We start from the raw sequence: 20,425 nt of genomic DNA, 5'->3' as shown, positions 1-20,425 counted from the left end.
GTGTAGAGCAGTGTAAAGGTTGTACACATACTGTACAGTATTGTAGAAGTAAATCTGGAACTTGAATATTTTATAAGGCAATCTACCATTTAAGTGAATTACCCGGTAACAATATGATGCTGGGCTTGAATATTGTTTACACATTCATCTCTGAAGTTCTTTGTATATTTTTTCTTGTCAGTGTAACTTCATTTGAAATTATTTTCACTACAAAGATAAAAAGTATATACAGTACATGTAGTGTATTGTGAAATTTGAGTATTCAAGTTCTAGAAGGAAAATTGACCTCTTCCATCCTGTTTAGTTGGGAACGTGACTGAAAAATGATTTAGTGATAAAAATAAGTAGAGAAGGGAAACAAAAAATACTGACACGTAGCATGACTAGAGATAGAGAAAGTGAGGTACAGTACACTACCGTATTTTGGATATTTGAGAATGGAAGTATCAGTGACAACAAAGGGTACTGAATGCTAAAAGGAGCAGAAGTATTAAAGGGTCAATAGGTGCATGGGTTTAAATGTAGAAGGGAGGAGACCTTGAGGTAGGCCAAAAATTACATGGAAAGAAGTAAGAAATTATATCAATTAAGAACTTGATGAAAAAGACTGAAAGAAACCTCTCAGCACTGAGAGCTACCAACAAGTTATCAGGGTTAACCTATGTAAGCTATGAAAAGGACAGTAAAACATTGATGATGATGATGATTCAACAGCTAAAGATGTAAAAACGAATCGCTGAACCAACTTTACAATATGGGAGTACTGTAATACATGGACTCTGGTTGTTACTAGATGCACATTAGATTCATCAGCAATGACATGCTTAAGATGAATACGTGTGATGATTAGTATGGAGAGTTAAAAGTACCGTACTTTACAGAAATTAGAGGGATTGCCCAAACAGATAAGTCAGACAGAGAGCTTTGATCAGGGCCTGTTAGGGTAGTACATGGGAGTCTGCAGGAATTTATCCAGGGGGTGCAAGAGAACACCTGACATTATATATATATATATATATATATATATATATATATATATATATATATATATATATATATATATATATATATATATATATATATACCGGTCGGAATTTACTGGACTTTTAATTTCTCACTTGACTTGGGGTTTATTAAAGATTATTAGATGGTAATCCCAGTGGAAGCGCCCCTTTGAGAAAAATCCCGAACCAGCACAAGAACACTTGAATCTACTAAACAAAATGAATTGTCCGTGACCCGTAGAAGGATAGCGTCTGTGACTGGGATGAATGAGACACACTGTAGAATTTACACTTATATTCCCTCCAACACTACAAACACAATCAAATAATGGTACACCAATATGCACACTTCTTAACCTGAACTTAAAATACTACTCTGGGGAATAAAAGTTATACATGATGTTGAAATTATTAGAAACTCAGGCAATGCCTCATTAGAGGACAACAAGTTTAAAGTATTAAGAAATGTTGCTTGCACACATGAAACAGGCCTTAAGGGCTTTCAACAAAATAATATCAACCACTGAGAAAATGGTATAAAAAAATAGAAATTAATAACTCTACAATGAATAGGCCTTAAGGGCACTCAACAAAATGATATCCAGCACTGAGAAAATGGTATAAAAAATAGAACTTATTAACCCCACCCTGAATAGGCCTTCAGGGCGCTCAACAAAATTATATTACCCCAACAGATACACACCTCCTAACCTAACTTAAACACTACTCTGGGGAACAAAGGTTATACCTGAGACTGAGATTATAAAGAAATATTAAATGCACACAGCATACATTAGTAACTGAAAAAAATAGTATTCACGATACACAAAAATATTGTCACTATTATTAAGTTGCTGAGTCCACCAATACCCGTGAACCATGCTTCCTAACCTAACACACACACAGATTCCACCTGCACTCTGTAGTCGTTTAAGGCACAACTAACAGGCACCCGTAGTTTAAGGCCCAAATCAGCTTTTCTCCACCTTGGAAAGTCTACCTCTAAACTCCACTGACTCTTGGCCCCAGTGTGCGGCCAGTGGCGTAGCTAGAGTGTGTGCCACCCGGGGCGGCCCTTGAGTTTGCCGCCCCCGTGCGACCACAAAAAATACATCGATTGTTGCTCCACGAGCAATCCTAATTTCCAACTCCTTCCATTGTGTGAAATTCCGAACGTGAGCTGCACTGGATTCGTGCTCGGATATTCTAGGATTCAGTTTCCACCATATGTTGAATCCATCCTCAGAATTAAATTTTGAGTTACTTCTGTCTGAAAACAGTTTGCAACAAAAGCAGTAAAGAGCTTCCTTGGAAGGGGGGTACATCATCCATGATCTCAACATTCTTTCACCATTTGGCAGAGTTTGAAAAAACCACTGATATGACCCGAGACTGCATGGTTTTGCAGCTACTGGAGACGTTAATCCATCCCTTTGTATCGGCGGCAAGTTAATCCTCGTCGTGTCTGACCTAACACCTGACCCACACCACATGAGCTCACTGGCGTACTTGTTTGAAGTTGTTTCCTTAATCCTCAACAGGTTACAGGTTGTGTGTGTGGCGGGGCGCATAGCAAGGGTGTAGCTCATGACGTGGCCGTGATGATGTGGGTCAGGTGTTAAGTCAGACACGACAAGGATTAACTTGCCGCCGATACAAAGGGATGGATTAACGTCTCCAGTAGCTGCAGATATGGGTGATGAGCAGACCCAAAAGTGCCGCCCGGGGCGGACCGCCCCCCCTCCCCCGCCCCCCCCTAGCTACGCTAGTGTGTGCGGCCCTGTATCACTCAGCTGGCTTCATTTTAACCCCAGTACATCCCTGAAGCGGAAGGAATGAGCCAATCAGACCTTGTACAGTTCAGAGAAGCTTTAGCTTCCCGTTAGCAAGAGGGTGTCACTAAGCTGCTTGAGATATGTGGTATTGTGAGCCGAGATAGAGGAGAGTTGATGACCCCAAACGATCGTCACGTCGTTAGTTGGGCACCTAGACAGCTGGGTTCACTCCAACTCTCACCATACTCAGCAGGTGGCTCAAACCCAGGTCAATGGACGGTCATACAGCTCGCTTCACCACTCGTGTCTCATACCGCGTGGGGCCTACAGAACCCTGAAAAACCCGGGCTGTTAGCTATTGTCTCACATCACCGTTTGTTCCTACCGCCCTATCAAGCTTTGAGATTGAATAAAACTTACTTGTTAATACTGATGTTAAATAAACGAAGGAACCAGGTCCAGTGGCGGCTCGTGAAAAATAAAATGGAGGGACTGCAAGCCTCACACAACAGTAGGATACACAAATTTGACCTACCTCAGGTATGAGTTGTAGTTGATGTCCACGAATTCCCAGGGCATGGTAGTAGTGTTGGTGGTGATGGACCAGTATTAATTGAAAATAAAGTCAGCGTGTCTGCTCTTCGATGTAGCAAAATTGTTTATTACTATTTCATTAAAACCCTTTATTTCTGTTATCTGAGCTGCAATGTTCACTTTACCCAGCAACGATAAATTAATCATGTTATTCATATGTTTGGCTGACTGCTCATGTTTCACTATTTTCTGTGGCAAATGCCTCAAGTCAGTCACACCACTTTTCGACCATGCCGAGTCCCCACCAAACAATAAGCATGGAAAGCAGAATAAAGTATTTGCCTCGTCACAACCACAGAGCCATAAACACTCATGTTAAACTGGCGTGTATATTCTTTGTTCCTGCTTGTACTGTTCTGTTCTGTTGAATGGATAAAACTGGTGTAGGTCTTCCTCTTGCTTTGATTTGCTTTGATTTCAGTCTTTTCATTTAATCTCAGCTGGGAAAAGTTGATGTTTTGCAAATACTTCACTCGATTTTCCATCGTCAAAGGGTAATTAAAGAAAGCACGATTTAACCACACCGTCCACACGTTGTACGAGACTGAGCTGCTTCAAGTGCAGCGGCGGCGGCGCCAATTAATAACAGACATGAATCGTACAGCATTGACAGCAACTATGAAAGTAACTTAAATTTTGGTCTGATTTTAATGAAAATTCACTTAGCAACGTATTGAAAATAATTAAATAACATATAAAATGATATATTTGTTGGTAGTGTATTATTCAGCTGTCTCTCTAAAGGAATCATACGCCTGGCAGTGAGTGTCTGGGGGGACTGCAGCTCTGCAGCCCTATGCACGAGCCGCCACTGACCAGGTCACGCAATCCGTCTCTCCTGGGTACAGCACAGAGGTGGTCCTTGACCTCTCTCACAGCTCCCCGGCCACCTTGCTCCCTGGTGCTTTCCGGGAGTGACTTATTTACCAGACGTACGCAACATTTTCAGACTGGGAAACGATCTATAATTATTTTCAATTTAATAACTGATATTTAATTTCATGATTCGCGTCCCTATTAACTCGGTAAATTACATTTAATATCGTATAGGCCTAGTTCCACAATCTCTTGCTACATGCGGGGAGCGCGGCCCTCAGACGACCTTGAACTCAGCATCGCCAATGGGCGGCGTTTGAAATTACACTGAAATTTCTGAATAAATATATATATATATATATATATATATATATATATATATATATATATATATATATATATATATATATATATATATATATATATATATATATATATATATATATATATATATATATATATATATATATATATATATATATATATATATATATATATATATATATATATATATATATACATATATATATACATATATATATATACATATATATATATACATATATATACATATATACACATATATACATATATATACATATATACAGATATATACATATATACATATATATATATATATATATATATATATATATATATATATATATATATATATATATATATATATATATATATATATATATATATATATATATATATATATATATATATATATAATCCAGTTACCGTACTTTCGAGTACTGTATGATCAGCAATATCACTTATAGGTGTCATCACCAAATTAGTAATCACTCAATTTAATACAGGGTTGACTTTAAGCATTAAAAACTAACAAAACTAATTAATTTGTTTATAATTAATCCTGATAAACTAGGGATAATCAATGCTAGTTGTCTGTTACGATGGTGACGCTCAGAACATGAGCAATATGTCATATCAAATGTCTAGAATTTCCGCTAGACTAATGAGATAGACTTACAGTATAGCTAAAATCGCTAAAATTTAGCATTACTGAACAAGAATATCTCAATATCACTCCCAAAAAGCGCTAAATTGGCAGCCCTTCCACCACGCACGAAGTTAGACTTTATTCAAAAACCCTAGATGAGGAATTAATACATATTTCACACATAGTTTGGCTGTGGCCATCCATTATTTAAGGCGAGGCAATTTTTTACGGCCATATTTGATTAATTTGGTAGTGAAACCGGCCTTCTGGCATCCCTGGTGAAGGCTATGAAGCGCAAAACATGTAAACAGACTGCCGACACAGTGACACCACACACACCAGTTACCACAACTAATAGGGCTTGAATTAGACTACAACTTCATTTTGATATTCTTTGTTACCTAACAAATAGGAAACAATATTAAATGCAAGTCAACCATGACCTAGCATAATAAGTAAAAACTATTTGCTTATGACTTAATATTTTCGTTATTATTTCTTTCCTTTATCTTTATTTTGTATTTTCTATAGAAGCCAAAAATATGGCCAAATAGCGTGTGGTTTGCATGATTTTTTAAGACCAATAACCTCCTGAAAAGGCCAATATGACCTTAAAAAGTTAACCCTGCTCACACTTAATTTGAGCAGTTCGTGGTGAATATTAACATTGTTCACCAGTCACCATCACTACCCACAACAACTAGGTGAGGCAGTAAGGCTCAGTGAAGTCATTAATATTATAACATTTTAATAGTTCCCTTTAAAATATTGGCATTGGAATCATCATGAGAGTAGTTGCGTAAATTCTGAGACATTAGCATACATTGTTATAGTAACATGATAAATTAAGAGTGGGCAGCCAGGATTATTTGGATTTTACATTACTAATACTGTAATATAAAGTATATGTAGTGGATATTGTGCTGTATCCGGCTAAGTTCCTACTAACGCTATTTTACGACGAGTGAGCATTGATAGGCTAAGTAATTTTTTTTAATATGGTCAGCTAGGCTAGGAAGTTAGGAAGGTTTCTTTAAGTTAGGTAGGTTCCTTTGGTTGGTTAGGCCAGGTTCTATTAGATTCTAGTAAATGTTGCCTCTTTTATAATGATGAATGCCAAATGCAGCCAGAGTCATGGTCAAATATAGTTCTCGTGTTGTTCACTGATAATGAACGATTAACCAATCAGTGTTAGAAACTTATCGGTCACAGCAAAATATCCGCTGCCTAAAGTATATTTTTGAAATGTGGGTATTATTTTACTTTAGAACATAGCATGCCCGAAAGTTATAAACTACTGAAACATTTAGGTTAGTTTAAGCTGGGCCTACTGGAGGTCTGGGGGCAGAGCCCCTGGCTAGGGGGTAAGTTAATTTAGGCTAGGTTTTATTAGGCTAGGTGGCTCGTTTTTGTTATCTCCTCCACCCAAAACCCTCGATTTCCCAGGCTCTCCCCAATTATTGTGGGGGGACGAGCAATTTTCACCAGAAATGAAGGTTAGATTCGTTCAAAATACACTGGAAAAGCATATTGGTCAACCCCTAGGGACTCTTGTACTAAAGTAAAAATTTACCGAAATGTGTAAAATATAAGGCGGGGCAAAGAAAATTTGAAAGGTAAAATAGTTTTGACATACCCAGTCAGGCAGGCAGTTATTTCAATCTTATGCACTGTTAACAGGTACTGTACCGAATGTACACTCGCACCAAAAATTATCGGTGCAGGGTGAGATCGACGAGTTCCGAAACGATACGTATACACTGTGATATGTCGAGAAGGTTGGTAAGTGTATCCTCATAACCCCCCCTCCCCTCTACTAGGTATTGCCATATGGCTGACAATCGGGGCTGCCAACATTCAGCTGGAACAACTCGCCTTTCCCAATACCTATCGTCACTGGTCACAAATTGTTCACACTACAGTATGCACCGATACTTTTTGTTGCGAGTGTACCTACATGATGTGCCAGTGTTTGTCAAGTCCGGACTTTACCCGTTGTGCCTCTGTGTTGAATAAAATCTTGTGGTGTAAGCCAAAAAAGATATCAAAAGTGGTGTCTCCATAGTGAGGAGTTACAGGACATAGTCTAGTAACCAACTAACCCCTTGTGTATGGGGGGGTCTCTCTGTGCCGAATAAAATTGCCTGCTATTTATTAACCCCTTGGGTACAGGGCTCTCTCTTTTCTGAATAAAGTTGTCTAGCGTTAGCCAAATATAATAAGGAAAGTAGCGTCCTTGCAGTGAAGAGATTAGAGGATTTCATGCTTGGTACTGTCATAATTGGCAGGTAATTCCAAGAGATCATAACTCTGTTAGTTTTCTATACTTGTGGCTTCATGAGGCTATTATCTCTAGTAGGGCAACCATCTGCTAACTTCAGATACAGTAGTACTGTATGTACATTTGACAGATTAATATCCTTATAGGTTCTTATAAATTACAGTAAACCTTTGAGCATTGCGGGCTTGAACATGGCGTCCCTCGCCCCTCAATGGATTGCATTACGGGTTGCTTGGGGAGGGAGGTTGTTCATCGCGTATGACAACTTCCACTTCTGGTCTTGAGGGGTTTCTGCGGAGTTAGTGTACGTGGTGACAGTATGGCCAGTGCAAATGGTAACAGTCAAGAGTAAAAGAAATCATTTTTTACAGCTAGTAAAGGGTGGTTTGAGTGTGCATATTTATTTTACCATTTAGTAGTTGCTTTACATTAACTTCCCTGGTTGAACTTAGTGGTTTTGGGGCTTCGCAGAGTTTTCATTAACCTAACCCCCGCGATGTTTAAGGGTTTACTGTATTATTATATTTTAAAGTAACACTTCTGAACATTTCATGATACAGTTTGTTGAATTCCATGAACAATGGAGGATTTAAAAGTCAGTACAGGTATTTCAAGAACTTTCTGATAGAACTCCATAAGTTGAACAACATTTTCTTTATATGTTGAGAAAAGAATTATTTTGAAGGATTGATTCCAAGTTTTTATTAGTTAAGTACAGCACTGTACAGTATTACATGAGAAATCTTTGATAAAATTTCAAAGCAGCTCCTTCTGATTATTACTGTATTAGATTCACAAGAATTTTATCACACTAGGCATTGTTTAGAATTATTTTAGAAGTTGAAATACATGTACCAGTATGTTAATAAATAAAATTGGATGAATAATCAGTTGTTTCACTGTATACAGTACAGGTACTCTACTACATGCAATCAATAATTAGAAAACACAAAAAACAAAAAAGAATAATTTTTTTTATATACTGTATGTTTGATTTAAGCAGAAATGAACTACTGAAGAATTTTGAGGTTAAATTTATGTATTTATTATTTTACTAGTTTGTTCATGCTATAATCATTTATAGTTTGTTGATCATTTTTATATTGCTGTAGTGCCAAATGCACATAGGCAGTGGCATATGGGGAAAACAGTTGATTACAGTATTCTTCTATTATCTACTTATAATAACTTCTGCTATAAGTTATGGTATTATTGCAGTTTCAACCAATATGGCTCTCAAGTTAACCAATGTGTCGCTTAATACTCAATTACGACAAGTATCAGTGGGGTTCAGAAGATAGCTCTCAACGAGATCTATTTATTTTTTAAGTAAAAAAACTCCGACTGTATGTTGCTTGAAAATGCAACTTATATTCAAACTATCTGAAGAACACATTACCTACCTCGAGAGCCATATTAGTTGAAAATTCAAATTTACTTAAATAATTTTGTCAAATACCAAAAAGCATAATCTCTGCCCTGGGTAGTACAGTACTGAAGGAGAGTCACTACATGCTCAGAACTTTTGACTCACATCCCCATCATGCTTTCAGAATGTCACAACCGGTTGAGTCTAGACTACCACCTCCACTGTGTGAGGAATTTGTGTATGGAGACTGGACGCTGAAGATTGTCAAGAGTCACATTATGGGGTCACAGTGTGAGGCCCTCCTTGGGCACTGCACAGGTGACATGGAAGTGGAGAAATTGTGTAACCGGTGTCGGTGAGTGTTTACAGATGACACAGTGGTGGAGGAGGTGTGTAACCGATGTTAAGTCTCCAAAAATGAAATGGAAGAATTGTGTATTCTGTATTTCTTGTTTATAAGTTGAAGGAAAATTCTTTGCTGAGATGGTGGAGGAGATGTACAGTAGTTATGACTAGGTTGTGAGAGGAGGGCAAGATAGTGTGTGGGGTAGGGCAGAGGGGCAAGAAAGAGTGTAGGGTAAGGGCAGAGGGGCAAGAGTGTAGTGTAGGGCAGGGCAATGATGATATTTCTGAAGAAAATTAAACTTGTGTAGGTCAATATGAAGCAATGATCGTCATTTTTATTTACATCCTTGGTAAACTAAATTACCACCTACTCTTTTTATGTAGCTACAGGTACTTTATTTTTTATTTTGATAATGCAATATATGTCCTTATAATAAATAGAACAATACACAATTTATACTGTTGCATGAGTTTTAATACACACTACATTAGATTAATTCACTAATATTTACAAAGAGCATGACAAAGTGTTTGTGTGATTAACTTCTACATCATCCTGCAGGTATGAGCGACTATTGACATTACCGTCCCTTCCTGATATGGTGTTCGCTGACAACCTACTGCAGATAAAACACAAGTCTGGGGGCAGCATTACATTCAATGCCTTGGAAGCCCTGCAGTGTGTCAATGATAAAGAAGACACATTGCAGGTTGCTCATGCAGATGTGTGGAAGGAAGCAAGGTGAGCTGTTGTGGTTACTGTACAGTACAGTTCTTGATACAATTGAGCTTTTCTTCAGTTTTAGTGCTGTATTGAATATTTAGATGGAGTCACAAGAGAATTATAGGGATTGCTTTTGTTGTTATTATTGTTGCTGTTGTTACTAGTACTGGAGTAATAGTATTGTAGTACCTGTTGTAGCATAGTAAACCCTTTTAATTTAGATTAAGTCTGAAAACTATAAAATATTCTGAAGTATATATATATATATATATATATATATATATATATATATATATATATATATATATATATATATATATATATATATATATATATATATATATATATATATATATATATATATATATATATATATATATATATATATATATATATATATATATATGTCCCTCACTTTGGCGGTCCAATTGAACCCGCGGCCAGTAAAAGTGAGCAACATAACATATGGGATTAATGAAATAGAGACTGGGCCGACCCCCAAACTCCACTTTTTCAGACACAATACCTCGTTGTAGTAAAAATAACTTCTTAATTTTATGATGGTATGCACACACAATTAATAATTAAGAGAAATATCAATAATATTAGGTTTTTTAACACTTACATTAGTAGAAAAGATGGCTGGGCACACGGGGATGGGGGTTGGTTCCGAGGCAGAGGGCAGATTATTGGCCCTCACCTGTATCACTTGTATCAATTGTATCACTATCCACCACAGAGGCTTGCAGGGCCTCTTTGTCAAACCCCTCAAAGTCCATATAAGTCCATATCCTCACTATCATTATCACTATCACTGACTTGGGCCGGCTGTGGTGGGTGGCGGGTGAAGAACTCGGTAATGTTTTGATGACTGGGCGACCTTGTGCGCACCCTGCTTGAGCCACTCTCCGCGTAAAAGGGTACACACACCGCGGAAAGTGAGCATTCCGTGTTCGGCAGGGTACCGCATAAACGCGTAAAGTGGGACCGCATAAAGCAAAGGTTGACTGTATGTGCAAGTAAATCACTGTAGTTGCGCGTGATACAGGTATATGCTGATAACCACAAGGAAAGAAGAAAACACGAACTTCCCAAGCGCTTTGGTGTAATTCACATCTTCAGGGGTGAGTACAGACTAAGAAGAAGTACAAAACAAGGTGTATATATACAGAGGAGGGTGAGATCAGGTCCACAATGGTAAGGTATTAGGTAATGACCCTACTAATCTTTAAAAAGCACCGCAACGGTCGGTAGTCAGGTCAGAGGGTAAGGTGACCCAACCTTCTCACCTGGTTACAAATCTTCTTAATTACAAAATTGTCCAGTTTGTACATGCCATTACTCAAATTCATGTCAGCAGTCAACATGACCGATCTTTTAATTTGCCTCCATGAAGTCACACAACAAGACCCTCACTGGATGCTTTTTGTCTTAATTCCTGTGTGTGTGTGTGTCTGTGTTTTGAGCTTGCCAAGCACATTGTAGGATTTGAGGAAGTTGATAAAGAGTTTGTTCAGGAGTCAGATGGTGAGGTGACATGCCAGGACACATACACAGCACTACTAAACCATTGTCTTATAACATTTTACATTATAATTTCTATTTTAAAATTAATTGATACATGATAGCTCGACTGGGCTACTTTTACACTTAGACAACTGATCAATGAATAAACCAGGGCATATGGAGACTCACTATACATTAGTGATGTCAAAAAGCTATGAAACTGCAACCACATAAATTATCACAACTTGTATTCAAATGTACTAAGTTAATTACTAAAATTATTATGTATGGTGCAAAATAAGGGATGTTTATCCTCAAATTAATTGCTATCTTACAAGAATTTCAGCAATGCAAGTTATATTTTCCTAAGTCGAGTCAGTGACATTTTATCAGCAAAAAATAAAACCCCTCTGCTAATCTTCCCTCCTCCTGTTGTCAACGACCACCTCCCCCCCCAGGCTAATTTCCACCTGTGGTTGGGTGTGTGGTTTTTTGTGTCTGTGTGGAGTATGTGTGTTTGTTTGTTTGTTAGTGTGCGTGTGTGGTTGTGGAGGTCTGTGTGGTGCAAAATAAGTGATGATAACTCTAAATACTCTAAATCAAAATATACAGTTGTCTCTGGAGTTCCTCATACCACATATACAGTACAGTGAACCCTCACTTTACGCGGTTAATTCAACCCACGGCGGCCTGCGTAAAGTGAGAAACACGTAAAGTGAACAACATAACATATGGGATTAATTGAAATAGAGACCGGGCCGACCCCCAAACTCCACTTTTTCCTGACACAATACGTACGTTTTACTAAAAATAACCTCTTAACTTTATGATGGTATTCACCCACACATAATATAGAAGGGAACAGTCAATAAGAGAAGAATAAACTGAAGGTTAGGTTAGAAAAAAACAAGGCTGGGGTTAACACTTACGTTAGTAGAAGAGATGGGTCGGCGTAGGGAAATGGAGGCTGGTTCCGAGGCAGAGGGCAGGCTACTGGCCGTCAGGTGAGTCTTCATCGGTGTCATCCACACTTACTAGTGCCTCCCTGACAAATCCCTCAAAGTCATCATCACTGTCTCTACCTCTGTCACTATCACTGGCTTGGGCTGGCTGTGGTGGGTTGCAGGCGAAGAACTCTGTTATGCTTTGCTGACGGCTGGTGTTTATGTTGCCGTGAAAATCTTGATGTAGGGCTCCATAGTCTGCAACAGCTGGGTAGTGAAGATTTCATACCTGTTTGCGTCAGGGTCGTCGGAAAGGAGGAGCTTGGCTTTCTCGATACACTCGATGGCACCCCTAACATTACTATGGGATAAGCGGTGTTCTTCTTGGGATGACGCACCACCTGCCTCTTCACTGACGTCATCATCATCTACCATGTCGTCGGTAGTCACATCAGGATCCCTTATCACCTCCAGGATGTCGTCGTTGGTGGTCTCGGAGAAGCCTGCAGCTGTAACCCTCTGTGCAGCTTCTCTGGCAAGGTCTACTGCTACTGCAACAGTCTGAACCTCACCAGTCACAGATTTACTCTGCCTAACGCCCGGAATGCCTTGCAACACGTCTCCATGCGTGACGAACAGTTGCTACAGACAGCTGATCCCATGTCTCCACCAAGAAGTCCACAGCTTTCTTGACGTTGAATGTTCTCCAGAATTGTTTAAAAGTACTTCTTGTTCTGCCAACTGTTGATCCTCGTCGTCTTCGCTCTTGCTATCGGTGTTGGTGTCACTCAGGTTACGCAACTCTTCCTTGGTGTTGGTGTAGTCGCTCAGGAGCTTGAATTTTTTAGTAGAGAATGCAGCTTTTACATTACAGATTAACTCTTGGTCCATGGGCTGTAATATAGACGTAGTGTTGGGAGGAAGGAAGACCACTTTTACGTTGGGGTGACGATCTAACAGTAGGGGCGAGTGTCCTGGTGCGTTGTCCAGCAGCAACAAAATCTTGAATGGCACATTCTGTTGCTCACAGAATTTCTTCTTATCGGGAACGAAACAGTCATCAAACCAGGAGAGGGACAGTGTAGAGAACATCCACGCCTTGCGTGCGGTCAGCCAGTGGACATTTAGCTTGGTCATGTCCATGCTCTTGTAGGCGTGAGGGTTGCGTGCTGTGTGGATCACCGATAACTTGAGCTTACAGGTACCGGAGGCATTGGTGGTAAACAGGACGGTGATGCGCTGCTCCTGCAACTTCCGGCCCCGACACTTGCTGGCATTCTTCACAACGAAGGTCTTGGAAGATAGTTTTTTCCAAAAAAGACCAGATTCGTCCATGTTAAACACCTGGTCGTCGGTGTACTGTCCTTCCTCCATAATCTCGCGTAAAAACGGAGGAAATTCTCTAGCCGCAACATGGTCAGCACTAGCTTCTTCACCACCAATGTTGATATTGGTGATCTTGTTTCTCTTCTTAAACCTCTGTAACCACCCAGAGCACACCTGGAGGGATGAAACTGCCGCGGCTAGGCCAAGCGTCGTCTTTCCTCCCTCCCTCCCGCGGGTGGACACGTCATATTACTTTAAGCCAATCACAGCTAGCAGCAGAGAGGGGTAAGGATGCATGGCCCAATTACAGTCCGATACGTCATATGACGTCACTGATAACGCAACAAAGACACACACTGCGCAACCTACTCGCGCCGCTTACACAACATAGCGGATGGCGGGAGGTTTGGATCCAAAAATGGCGTGGCTCGCCAGCCGCTCTCCGTGTAAAGGGGTACACGCACCGCGGAAAGTGAGCATTCCGGTTTCGGCAGGGTACCGCGTAAACGTGGAAACGCGTAAAGCGAGGGTTGACTGTATATGCATATTGTATTTTTTGTTGACATCCATCGAACCCTACTTTTTAGATACTTTTTTGAGCGACTACATATACAATATATGGGATGATAATTTTTTTTTTTTTTTGTAGGAGGGGGAAAGTGCCTTGATAAGTCGGAATTTGGGATAACTCGGCAAGGCCAGAGCCCCATATGTGCCGAGTTATCGAGGGTTTACTGTATACTGTATTGTATTGTCTTTGATATAGGTCTAATGAGAGCTAATAGGTATGAGAGATGACACTTCATGTGTAAACATCTTGGGGGTAGATGGGACTGGCCATTGCCATGTTCGTGTTTGTTTTCATTTATTCATTATCATATTCTCGTATGATCAGCCCCTCATGGTACATGTTTCATCATTAATAATATAAAATAATAAACAGTGGATAAAAATTGACAATTTGTAATTTGACTTCAAAATACAGTACTGTACTGTAATGGACACTGATATGGACTGCAGCAGAGGTAGGTGTGTGTGTGTGTAATAATAATAATTAACGGTTTATTAAGACAACATGGCAGCCTGAAGGCTGAAAATATACAATGAACAGAGATGATAAGTTACATATGGTGAAATCGGGGAGTGGGTCACTTGATTGACAAAAGCTTTCAATATGAAAACATAAGAAACAGTCAACATATAGATTAACTATAGATCTGGTACTGTGGGAGCTGGTCTGTAGACATTCTTGTGACCTGATGGCGGCGCCAACAAAGTCCTTCCCACTGTCTTGATGGCCGTTGTACCTGACTGCTAAGCCGCTACCTCACTACAGCTGCAGATGTACCACGTGGTCTGGGTAGGTCCTCCAGCTCACACAGGGTGTTGGAGATGGTTCTTGTTCCTCATATGATGTAGTTAGGAATTCATAGTTCCTCACCTGGGTGGAGTAGGGAGTCCTCATTTCTCTCCTGGTGTAGTTTGGAGTGTTTCTTGGCTTCTCATCCAGTGTTGGGGGTGGCGAGTGTACCGCGGGCTGGGTGCGTCAGGTCAAGGTGTCGCTCTAACAGTTGTTTCTTCCTTTTGAGTTGAAATTGTCACCTTTGTATATCAGTTGTGGGTTGATCTTCAATCTTTGCACTGTACTGTTGGTGGGAGGATGTTGAAAAATCCAGATGGGGAGGGGGAGATGGGGAAAGGGAAGGCCCGACAAACCACGACTACACATCCTAACCCTATGAAAAGTTTGTGTGTGCATGTGTGATAATTATTAACGGTTTATTGGAAAAAGTTCTGCAGCTCGAAGGCTGAAAATATACATTGGACATAAATGATTTATTATATACATTGGTGGTTTAACAAAAGCTTTCAATAGAGAAAGGAAAGGGAACAACAGTGAACATACAGATTAATGTCTACAGTGGAGGTCACGTAGATCATGTGCGCTGAGGTGTTGAACAGCAGACAGTGTCGCAACTGTGTGTGTGATTGATTGATTGATAATGATGCAATACAGATAGTCCCCGACTTACGACCGACTCTACTTACGTCCACCCGCATTTACGACCGCCTCAGTCATACCAAAATGTGGTCAAATTGTGTATTTTTGAGTCCCAAAGTCAGTACACAGACAAAATTTTCATCTGTAATTCTTTTTAAAATGGCTGGCAAGCTTAAAAGTGGGTGTTTTTTGGTGGAGAAGAAAAAGAGACCCAAATTTTTTATTTTCTACGTGTTATTTAAGCATTTCCGACTTACGACCATTTCGACTTACGACCTGGATGTCGGTCCCTGACCCCGTCGTAAGTCGGGGAGTACCTGTACACACTCATTTTCCGGAAGGATTACCATCACCATTGCTTAAATTTTTTTTAACTTAAAATCATACCTTTTTTTCTGTGGCTGAATGTGTGTTGAACTAAAAGCTAACCAATCAGAGCAGCATTATGGGCAAGTCCATTCTAATAGTGAGAGAATAAACTACCTATTCACTCACGGGTTTGAGAGGAGAGAAGCCTCGAGGGAATGCTCGCTGGCGAGAATTTCAAGTGACCGTACACAGTGGGAATGTCAAACGACAAATATTTAAGGTTTGGACAAATGTTTCTTCCCCGGAAAGGGTACAAACTATCCCAAATCCAGACTTACAGAGTTCAGATCTTCGAGGGATTACTGTACAGTATAAAATATTTGCAAATAATGGTTTAGAATTTTTTTTGGGTAGCTATTCAGTAAGGTGCAAAAAGTATGGAAGATGGGCCTGTACATGTCTTCAAAGGGGAGGAGAGAATATTCACCCCTCATCTCCCCTTAAAAGACTCCTAGGTGTGCAACTGGTGAGAGAGACACACATTATACAGTACAGTATTACGGATATGCTAAATTCTTTCAGAGCAGATTGTGAGTTTGCACAAAAAGTGGTGAAACCTTATGACTGGACCTACACCACGAATTACCGGGGAACATTGTCAGGGGGAATTGTGGCTGAGTCCACAGATGAACGAATTGATCTGAACAAATTAAGAGAACGGGAAGAAATCAAGTTTTATGAAGAAATTTTTCTCTATGAAGATGAATTAGATGACAATGGAAGCACAAGATGTGTCGTTAAAGTGGTGAGTTCAAGAGGTTCTCTTCTTCATTTCTTTTTCACACAAGTCAAAATTGAAGCTGGGCAGTAATTGATTTGAAAGATCTGAGAGGGTAATAATTCCCACGTACAGCAATACTGTATATTAGAGAGAAGGTAAGGATGCTTTCTACATACTCCTTCAGCTATTAATTGTACTGTACACTAAGCACTTATGCTAACTAATTCTTATAGTGAAATAGTTTTGATGAAAGTGGGAGGAGGGCACCTGCATCACTACTGTTTGCTCTGCCATAACATCCATCACCTCTATTGTATTTTATTACTCTTCATAAGGCTCCTGTATGCCAAGGAATTAAAAAAAAAAAATTATTCTGCAGAGAGTAATGCCCAGCGGGCTGTTCGTGGTGTTTCGTCACTACCTGCGAGTGGACCGTGTCATAGTGAGAGTAAATGACACCAGACTCTACAGCCCTGCCAGTGTCTCATTTATACTCCGGGAAACATCAACAAGAGAGGCTGCTGTGTCCAACTTACAGGTGAGTTGCACAGCACATGCCTCCCAAGTTTTTATGACATATATTATACATTTGATAGATCAAAACATAAATAAAAAGGATTGTAATTTTGTGGTGTACATGATATTCTGGCTTATAGTATTCCTTAGACATTACTAATTCTGGGTCAACACGTCACATATTTTTATTACAGTGTACCTGTACTGGTAAATATCTGGATAAATTATTTAAAAAAAAAAAAAATTATTTAAATTTAAGCACAAGTTTTTGCCTTAAGTCCTTTTAACAAAGTGGAAATAACTTCCCTCTCAATCGTGAAGTCATTAACAGGATTGTGTTCATGCTCTCCATTGAGGTCCATAGTAAATGAAATAAACTGGTATAGTTACTCAAGTGCAGTGGCAAGTCAGCAACTTTAGTTAGCTTGAATTTACATGGGAATTAAGCAGTATTTTACAATTTAAATACCGTATAACCTAAAAGAAAAATTAATTCTATATTAGCCGTATACATAAACCTTTCAACCTTACACATCACTCACTGGCAGTGTACACTTTTATATATAATCTTCACACTCATGCAAGTTTACCTGTCATCCTAATTTTGTAAAATTTTATGGCAGCTCTCTATAATGGGATATTTAAATTTCAAAATACAGAAAGTAACTTCTTGTAGGTGTTAATCTAAGTGATATCACACTATTCATGTGATATAATTAATGATCCTAGAAAAATTCATAGGCTTCTTCATATACATGTTTGGATATCATATTTTGTTTTTCAACCCATTTAATACAGTATATTTTTGTGTTTCACAAACACAGTTCTAGTTGAATTGTATTTTTTCAGGTGGACTCATTAGTGTATAACAATCCAGATTTAGTATGGCAGCATCTACCTCTGGTAAAGGAACAGTGTGACAAGTTGGTCATTGAGAAGTCATGAGAAATTATCGCAGCCATAAAATTCAACCATTTATCTTTTTTTTTCTACACTTAAGTTATGTTTTGCAGTAAGGTCCCAGTGTGTGGTAAATTGTTGTAGGAACTACGTACAGTAGAATCCAAGTTTTCCGGTATCTGGGCAACTGGGAGATTCAACTAACCGGCACCAGAATGACATCATAATAATAATAGTAAAGATTCCTCCAAAATCAGCTAGAATCATAAATTTGAATACTGTGCACAACAGGGATAAACTGAGATATTTATTGCTATAATAAACAATAAAATTGATATATAGCATAGAAATTATACTGTAATACCAAATGATTTCAACCAAACAAAATATTTTTTTCTTTAAATCTATCACTTTTTTCTTGGTTTTAATAAGGGTGTTTTTTTTTTGTATTATTATTACTTACAGATGACAGGGTGAACAGAAAAGCATTGTGGAAGGCATTGGTACAAGTGTATGTGGTGTGAGGAAGGCTGTTAAATACAGTAAAGGCAACCTTTGAGAATAACAGGGCAACACTAAGAATAAATGGGAAAGAAAGTGAAGCATTTGAAATAAATGTGGGTGTTAGACAGGGATGTGTTATGTCCCTGTGGTTGCTGAATATAGACGTGGATGTGAACTATTATACACTGATGAAAGTGGTGGTAATAAGCTTTCTTACAGGACTGCACACTTCTCAAATCCTGATTATAAGGAAGCCAAGTTGCCACTGTTCAGTATAACTATTGACTGCTTCTGTTTATGGTTGGGCTCTGAGCCTCTGTTTCTAATGTGTTCAGATCATGTAATATATAGGTCCAGAGGAGCAGGGTTGCCATTCACTGACCACCTATGTCTCTCCAACTGTACATTGGCCTCTGCAATGGTGATTTTTTGAGGTTGAAAAAGAGTATAAATGATTGCTATGTCATCCTGAATGTACTGTAATGTTTATGATAAATAGCATATTTATTATAAAGTTATACAAATGACAAGTGCTTAAAACTCATTAAAACCATTTATTTATTTATTTATTTTTGCCAACCCTGGTTTTTCTCTAGGTTACTTTTTGGTACCTGTATTTGTGTGTTATTTTGGATGTATTTAAGTATAGTTATATACTGTACATTAAATTTCAATTCCAAGAAAAAAGGTATTTTCGGCATAAAATCACACCTATTTTGTTCAAAATCTCAATACTTGTATAATGTACTCCTGAGCATGCTGATTAAGGATCTGTAGCCTGCACTTTGATATCTGTATAATTACTTGTCCAAATGACATCTAAAAGGTTTTAATTACTTTTCTAACACTAATTACTTGCCACCTATGGTTTTTCAAGGTCACTTTTTATTGTGCATGTATTCTGGATGTCCTTAAGTAGTTAGATACATTAAATTTCATTTTTGAGAGTATTTTTGGTCTAAAATCCTATAAGGGGTAAGTGCTTAGTGTTTCGACCATAATCTTCATTTCACTGATTTTTTCAAAATCTCAATACTGTACTGTATATGTACGCCTGAACATGTTGATTTAGGATCTGTTGTCACACTTTATCTATATAATTGTCCAAATGACATCTAAATTTTTTTTAATTATAATTACTTTTCTAATCCCAATTACTTGCTGCCTATGGTGTTCATGTACCATTCTGGATGTACTCAAGTAGTTAGATACATTAAATTTTGATCGAGAAAATTATAACACTTGGACAAGTAATTATACAGATATCAAAGTGCAGACAGCAGATTCTAAATCGGCATGTTCAGGAGTACAGTACAGTCAACCCTCACTTTACGCGGTTAATTCAACCCACGGCGGCCCGCGTAAAGTGAGAAACGCGTAAAGTGAACAACATAACATATGGGATTAATTGAAATAGAGACCGGGCCGACCCCCAAACTCCACTTTTTGACGACACACAACTATGTTGTAGTAAAAATATTATCTTAACTTTATGATAGTATGCACACACAATTAATATAGAAGAGGTTAGGTTAGGAAAAATAAAGGTTGGGGTTAACACTACGTTAGTAGAAGAGATGGGTCGGCGTACGGGAATGGAGGCTGGTTCCGAGGCAGAGGGCAGGCTACTGGCCCTCAGGTGAGTCACCATCACTGTCATCCACACTTGTCAGGGCCTCTCTGACAAATCCCTCAAAGTCATCATCACTGTCTCTACCTCTGTCACTATCACTGGCTTGGGCTAGCTGTGGTGGGTTGC

The 20,425-nt window shown here is 38.8% G+C and overlaps 1 protein-coding gene across 2 annotated transcripts in view; it reads left to right on the top strand.

Annotated features, from left to right (window-relative positions):
• Positions 1–19,611, top strand: part of LOC121865210 (TIP41-like protein) — a 33,212-nt gene extending 13,601 nt beyond the window's left edge. The window contains exons 1-6 of one of the 2 annotated variants that reach the window (XM_042364545.1): positions 5,690–5,863; positions 8,994–9,164; positions 9,717–9,896; positions 16,548–16,770; positions 17,126–17,284; positions 18,112–19,611. In XM_042364545.1, coding sequence (XP_042220479.1) covers positions 8,995–9,164; positions 9,717–9,896; positions 16,548–16,770; positions 17,126–17,284; positions 18,112–18,207 — 828 coding nt within the window. In that variant the 5' untranslated portion in view covers positions 5,690–5,863; position 8,994 and the 3' untranslated portion in view covers positions 18,208–19,611. Of the gene's footprint in view, positions 1–5,689; positions 5,864–8,993; positions 9,165–9,716; positions 9,897–16,547; positions 16,771–17,125; positions 17,285–18,111 lie in introns of those variants that run through there. The other variant, XM_042364544.1, reaches the window with a different exon arrangement.
• Positions 19,612–20,425: the final 814 nt, after the last annotated feature.

The sequence above is a fragment of the Homarus americanus genome, unplaced genomic scaffold, assembly GCF_018991925.1.
Source record: "Homarus americanus isolate GMGI-L3 unplaced genomic scaffold, GMGI_Hamer_2.0 scaffold18547, whole genome shotgun sequence".
Lineage (NCBI taxonomy): Eukaryota > Metazoa > Arthropoda > Malacostraca > Decapoda > Nephropidae > Homarus > Homarus americanus.
The sequence above is the reverse complement of the archived record's forward strand: the minus strand, read 5'-3'. Positions and strand labels throughout refer to the sequence as shown.